Source organism: Argiope bruennichi, chromosome 4, assembly GCF_947563725.1.
Source record: "Argiope bruennichi chromosome 4, qqArgBrue1.1, whole genome shotgun sequence".
NCBI lineage: Eukaryota > Metazoa > Arthropoda > Arachnida > Araneae > Araneidae > Argiope > Argiope bruennichi.
Window position 1 is genome coordinate 107574873 of NC_079154.1, and position 7924 is coordinate 107582796.

Consider the following 7924-nt stretch of genomic DNA (forward strand, 5'->3'; position numbering starts at 1 on the left):
GTTGGGTTGGGTTCAGGTGGTTTTCTTTGGTTTCTGGGTCGCTGCTGTAGTGTTGCTTGGGTCTGGATTATTTCGGGATTACTTCTTGGGATTCTTTGTCTGAGGGTTTCGGCATACGACCTTCTGGGTTCTGTTGATATAGATGGGTAGGCAGGACACCCCTTCCAAACAGCTAAGTGTCCTATCCCTTTGCAGTTTATACATACTGGGTTGGGAAGTTTCTCTTTAATGCTGCATTCCGCCGTCAGAGGGTTTCCGTTACATTTAATGCAGCGCGGATTGCATCTGCAATTCCACGCGATGTGAAAAAATCCAGAACATCTAAAACACATCGTGGAATTGGCTGGCTTACTATAAGTTTCAATTTTAATCCTCATGTAGGACAGGTGCTTAATGTTGTATATATTATTATAATTTCCTACTTTTTTTTTTATCTCTATCAGGAATATGGGGTAAAAGGTCTGGGTTCTTAAGTTGCGAGATCTTTCCAACTACTCCACCGGCAGCTGCAGACTGCCTCCTTTTATAGGTCTCAAGAGGCGGGGCTAGAAGCCTCTCAATCAATCAGGAACTTTCGAGGCGTATCTCGGTTCCCAATGGACGGATCGGGAAAATTCTCGCTGTTTCGGGTATAATCTATTTTGGCGCCAAAGTCGTCGCCACGCTCTGAGACTCTGACGTGACACCCGGACTCCGTCCAATACAGATGACTGTAAAACAGTCTTTCTGATGATGGAACCAACTATGTTGGGAAGCAGCATCACAGATTCGTAACAATATATTATATTTTCAGAATAGTTAAGAACCGAAATTAGAAATTGCTATCTGAGTAAGAGTCTGCCGAATATTGTTATAAAGTAGTCTCTCCAAAACTTTTTCCCATACTCTTTAATAAACGTGTCATGCCTTGCAAGGCATACAATAGTAGTGAAACATTAAACTTTGGTAAGAATTTAGCATTTTTACCGAATTTATCGTGTCATTCTCATGACACGATTAATTACTGACATGCGATAATAGCATCCAAAAATCGAATTTGTATTTTAGACACGTTTTCTGAAATTACTGAAAAAAAATTTGACACAAAATTGAACTTGTAGTAACAAAATCCCATATCAAATTTAATATATTTATGTCATTGCATTTTTGAATTATAGCATTTACATATTTCTAAATGTACAGATCCACAGACAATCAACCCGTAGTTGGATTTGACAGGTGTTACATTATAGATGTTAAATCTGGGTACCAAATTTTATCTATCTAGCTCTCTCCATTTTATAATTATTGCCTTAACTTATATTCGAAAAAAGCGAACTTCCACACAAATTTTACTCAAAATTTGATAGAAATCTGCAAATTAAGAGGAAAAGTCATATACCAAATTTCAACCACCTAGCTCAAAACGTTTTTGAGTTATCTTTGTCACAGACACATATTTTCAAAAAAAAAAAAAAAAAAAAAAAAAAAAAAAAAAAAAATTCTAACTCAGGGAGATTTAAAACGTGGAGTTTCATCAAAATCTCGAGTTCGAATTTTTTTGTCGATTACTATACTTTTTCTACATATTACGTATACGATAAAGTAACAAAAACTCTGTTATATGCATTTTAAACATATATATATAATTCAGTGACCCCTTAGAATGGCAGCAATGCTAAAGAATAAAAGTTTAAACAAATCTAAAATATACATCTTCAAAATGATCAAATTATCGTACTTAGCAGAATTAATTTAATTTTTTTTTTTTCGTTAATTCTCACTTTTGAAATACGCAACCCTTATTCATTCATTGAGAATTAAATTATACTACCCCTTTATCTTTATATATAGATCTTCTTTTAAAATTGTTATATCTTGTAAAGGAAACGATAAAATACCATTTAACTATTAAAAATGCAATTTAATAAAATGAAATCACGTTCCCGCTCGAGTGATAAAATAAAATGATTCCAATAGAAGTAATCACATTTAATAAATGTTAACAAATTCTTTTACATTCTGAAAATAAATTTTATTTAAGAAATGCACACGATTTTTTACATTGCTGTCTTAAAATGTATTGTAAAATGGCGTTTCAAAGAATCTTTTTGATTAAATGATCGACCACAAACATTACAGGAGAATGGACATTCTCCAGTATGAACTAGATTATGCCTTTTGAGATTTGAGAAATAATTTGTGGAATAAGAACAGCTGCTGCAGCGGTAGCGTCCATTAATAATTCTTTTTCGAGATGAAAAAGTCAACATTTTTAACACATCACCACCTGGAATTAAAAGAGAAATAATAATATTCGAATAAATAAACCATAAACAGATAGCAACTATAACAATTGAAAAAATCATTCAAACAGTTATTAAAAAAATTCTTTGATATATTCAGAATTATCGTAGCAGTCACAGACTTAAGAATGAAAAAAAGGTACCCATTGATGGAAAAAAATATTTAATAAAATAATTAAATAAAACCGAATTACATTCTCTTCTCCAAATTCATTGAATTAAATAACATGCCCCACATTAGGGAAATCACAAAAGTAATGAAATTTATTTGGGGTATATTAAGGAATTCAACTTTTTTTTAAAAATCTGAACTCAACATAAATACATTATCATTTATACTTTAGTTAGAAACTTTACATGTAATATTTATTAAATGTAAAGAATAGGCAAACATAGTGAATGGAACGTCAAACCATGATTTGCATTTTGAAATGAGGGGGCGGGGGAATCTCCGAACTCAGTTATTTATTTTTTTTTTAAAATGGCATTGCATTTGAAAATTCACAAATTTTCCTGCGGTAAATACAAATGTCTATATATCATATTAACAAAAAATTTGAACAGAAATCGTCGTGAAAAATATTATAACAACAAGATTATATGTACTGAAATTTTTAATAATACCAGATTTCTTATCACCATATCTGATTGCTCTCTAATTGTTAAACACTTTTTAGAGTTTCAATTGGTACTTCTTTTTCAATTTAGGGAAGAGAAATCAAAATTCTAAGGCTACTTATCAACAACAATAGCAGTTAAATGTTTCTTTAATTTAATAAGTAAGTGTTCTAATACATATGCTATGTGTCAGAATTCCTTTCCCTTGAAAAATGGGGGTATTATGTAAAAATTAATTTTTCATGGGAGTTAGCATTTTTAAATTGGAAATTAGATACAACTTATCTCAGTTCATCAACAATACATCAAACATTATATGAAAGAAGACAACATGTTCTAATGATAACTAAGCCAAAAGACATATTAAAGAAGTTTACATTTATTTTAATGCATTCAAAATATTCTTAAGAATTTTCATTTTTATATAAATTATACCAAACTGCTCTCATTTTTTATAACTATTAAATAAGCTCCTCAGTTCTATGTAATTAATACAATTCTACTAAGACATTTGATTATTTTCTATCTTTATTAGACAATTATTATTTTGCTATTTTTTGAAATATATATATTTTCTAGAAATATTTATTTCTCAATGAATACATTATTTCCCACACTCCATATTTTTATGTTCCATCAGTTGCTACATTTTGCCATAATAAAACATACACAAAAAATAAATTTAATAATAATTATTTTGGCTATTCTTACATAGTAAAAAATAAGCTAATATGCATGTTGGAAAAATTTTAAAAGTTTTTTCATTACAATCAATCGTTGGTTATAATTATGTTCCACATTATTTATTAAATTTCAGCACTAGTATATTTAAATACAATTCTTATTGCTAAACAAGAGTCCAAGTATATGAACTATGTTATAAATTTTAAGGAATATGAAAATAATGTATTAACATCATAATTTTGGGTTTCAAAACAATATTTTTACTAGAACATTCTGCTTTGAAAAGATCCAAAATTTAACAAAATCTTTTTGTTTTAACAAAAGCACATAGCATTTGTTTAAGTTGTGTTCAACTTATCTTTTTTTTTTTTAATCTGTTGTTATCAAGTATCCATAATTCATTTTCAAGACAATATATAATAGATAGCATTAAAATATACAACATTCAACATGTATTCAGCTTTAAAAGGAAAAAAAAAAAAAAAAAAAAAAAAAAACTCCAACAAAATCTAATATGCATACAAGAAATGTATAAAGAGATAAAAGGAAATGAATGAAACAGTAAGCTAAACTGCATAGTATTTAAGCTAAACTAAATCGAGTAATATAAATGACTTTTATTGGCTTCTCAAAATTATACAAAATCTAAAAAAACATAATTTAAGCGAAAAAAAAAAAAAAAATGTTTACTAAATTCACCACTAGGAGTATGATCAAAATTTTATCGTTTTTCCATATTTGTATTTTTACTAACGTTTAATCTTGATAAAACTGTGAAACACAGCTATTTCAGCAGTAAAAATATATATATTTTTTAATTAATGCAACAGTTTATAAATGTGTGACTGTTTAAAAAGAAGAGTAGAGATTTGTTTTATCACTTTATTTACAATTTTCAAGCACAGAAATAATTTTCAAAAAATTTATGAAGATGAATTAGTCCTGTTAAATAGTAAATAATGTTTCCGATGACAGTGCATCTTTAGGGTTTTTTTTGTTTAAAGGAATTTAAGCAGAATGGACAAGCAAATTGCCGCTCTTCAGTATGAGGCAATGAAGGAGGACAGAAAGGACACTTGTAGGTACGAAGAATTGTTCCAGAATCTTCAATGACAGGGATTACTAAAACAAGAAATAATATTTTATAAAAATAGTATATTTACTTTAAAAAAAATTATAAAAAATTAACATGATACAAGCAACAAATGGTACTAATGAAATGAGAATATATAACATTTTCGTATTAATAATTATTAAATACAAAAAATACCTCTACATTTCAGAGAAAGCAGATAAGCTGAGTTTATTAAAAGATACTCTTCTTTCACTTCCTAAAAAAATTCTAAATATACACAGAATTGCTCAGATATATTTTCAATTTAGACATAGTAAGCCCACATAAGAAAGCTAGCTTACATTCACAAATTGATGGAAAAAAAAATGTGTAAATATTATATATATATTAACAGATATTACACCCATCGTTTTGAAAGTTCATAAAAATATCAAATATTTCTTCCTCTTTATCTAGAAGTATTTATTTAAATAATATATAAATTTGAGTATATTTCAAAGATATGTAATAATTAAGTATATTAATTTTCTAGAAAGTTTTAAACAATGCTGATTAAAAAAGGGTTGCATTATTTTTTTTTTCTTCAGTAAGACAGTTTAGTATTCAAAAAGGCTCCATAAAAATACATGGAACAGATAATATTGCATTCAAATAATACAAAATAATTTTAAATGATCTTTCTGTTTTTAATTTAAAGAATTATATGATATTAGCATATTCTAATTTCCAGCACATTTAAAGAACAATAAAAAAAATAAATACACTATTAGTAGGAAATAAATTTATACATGAGTAACAGTAAATACACAAATATGTTTTAGCATTTCTACAATATGCAATTTATTACAAAGGTATAACTTCAAAAAATTCTTGATATTAATAATTGTTAACCAAAATATAGTAATTAAAAACAGCTATATTTATCTGCAATCTTAAAAAATAGTTATATTAATAGATTTCCTAATAAATACAGAATTCTCAGCAATATAGAAATTGATTTCTGATGATAAATTTATTTTTAAAAAAGGCATTAAGATACATTTTGATGGCATTTTTATTGTTTCAGATAATATATTTAAGCCATTTCTCTTACCACTTATAAAGGTCAGTGTGTATTTGAAAATGCTGATATTGCCTTTCAATAATTCTAAGTAACTAAACAAAATAACTATTGTTGGCTTCTCAGTAAATATAATGTTTAATTTTAATTTCATCAAATCATTAAGCTGTAATTCACATAAACAAGAGGCTTTCAACTTATAGCATTTTTATTGTAATTTTATATTCACTGCAATTAGTGTTAAAAATAAACAATGACACAATGTGTTATATGACAAAGCCTTTTAAACAAAAAAATCTATCTGAGAACAAAGTTTTTTTTCACAGTTTTTTTTTGCTAAAATTTAATTATTTTAATGTCAATCTGAGAAACAAATATTTTTTACAAACCTTCATTGTTTGTATTTAATTATCTTAATGTCAAACTGAAAAACAAATATTTTTTACAAACATTTTTTTTTTTTTTTTGCTTGTATTTAATTACCTTAATGTCAGCCTGAAAACAAATATTTTGACCTGATTTAAAACACTGAGCAATAATTTATACAGTATGAATAATTATTTTAACAGTAAAAGCATATCCAGGTCAAACATACTAAACATATTTTTATTCATCCAAAATAAAGAATATACACTTTTCAAAAGTAGGTTTTTAACAATCGTAATTGTATCAAGATAAATTTATTAGATATCATGGATGTATATATTTTTTAAATAATTCTTTTCTATTATACAGAAAAAATATAAAACTTTAAATAAACAACAATAAAAACTTATACCTTGATTTAAAAAAAAAAGATTTTTTATTTAAATCCAGAACATTTTCATAGATGAAACTTTAAAAAAAAGTTTTATGTTTATTTATTCTTTTTGATAATTTTTAAATCAATTAAGTATTTTTCACAAAAATCTATTATTTCTTGGACATTAATGCACTAAATGGAAGCTCAGAAAGAATGTAATAGAATAAGCTCTTGTATAATTATTATTCTGGACATAAACTTTGTTCTTCATGTTTCAAAAAATGTCTTATAAGTGAAGCCCTGTTGTGAAATCGAAGCGGACATTTACTGCAGGGATATGGTCGTTCCCCTGTGTGCAATCGTTTGTGAGTGGTAAGAGTAACTTTTTGATTAAAAGCTTTGCCACAAAATGAACAGACATATGGACGCTGGCCAGTATGAATCAAGTAGTGTCTCTTTAAGTTGCCCAAAAATCTTGAGGAGTATGAACAAGCATCACACTGGTATATATCAGACTTATCACTACTCCTCAATGAAGTAAAGCTAATACCAGAGGTTCCATCAGAATTTCGTGAATATTCAAGATCACTGACACCTATGTATAAAAAAAGCAACGAATCAGCAATAAAAATATTTAAAACTAATGAAAACATTAATTATCCAACTTCACATAAATATTAAAGCATTAGATTAACGAAAAGAAATGATATAGCATGTTTTACACATGCAGACAATTTTAAAATGAAACGCAAATAGTTACAGTATTAATAAAATAATATAGGCATATATTTCCCATTAAAAAAATAATTGTGAGAAAAGAATTGCAGACTTTATCTGCATAATTTTCAACTGCATATAGTTGACAAAATAAGTCATCACATAAGAAACATCAAAACTGAGTGGATATTATTTTTACATGAGGGGGAAAAAACACCCCTTGAAATGAAAACATGTCTTATTGATATTTTTATTTATAAGATTTAAACCATAGCATTTAATATCAAAACCACAGTATTGTACAAAAGGATTAAACATAAAAATAATGCACATAACTTATGATTTAATATACATAATCCACAAAAATATTAAATATCTTAAAATTGAAATACGTAAACAAAATAAAAAACATTAATTTTTAGTTTCACAGGATAAAGGGAGGCATAACATAAACCATATTGCATAAAATAAACCACGAAATTATTTGTCATTAAAAATAAAATTTTTACCATCAGATGCAGTAATGATTAGTTCATAATAATTTTATAATTTAAAATAATTGATAACTTTCTAAACTTTAACTTAAATTTTTAATCTAAAACTCTAGAACTTCATTTTTATACAGAAATAGAAAATTCTCATTAATTTGATTAAGTAATCTTTAGTAAAAAAAGAGTTGCGATTGTTTGATGAGTGAAAATGTAAATAATTACATTGAAATTAAATATGCAATTTTCTTTCTT

The 7924-nt window shown here is 26.6% G+C and overlaps 1 protein-coding gene across 1 annotated transcript; it reads right to left on the reverse strand.

Annotated features, from left to right (window-relative positions):
* Positions 1-2034: 2034 nt before the first annotated feature.
* LOC129966404 (zinc finger protein 726-like) lies at positions 2035-7492 on the reverse strand. Its single transcript, XM_056080826.1, has 3 exons — positions 6718-7492; positions 4611-4709; positions 2035-2326 (listed from the first exon to the last, which is right to left on the reverse strand). The coding sequence occupies exons 1-3, from the start codon at positions 7115-7117 to the stop codon at positions 2040-2042; spliced, it is 786 nt and encodes a 261-aa protein (XP_055936801.1). The 5' UTR covers positions 7118-7492; the 3' UTR covers positions 2035-2039.
* Positions 7493-7924: the final 432 nt, after the last annotated feature.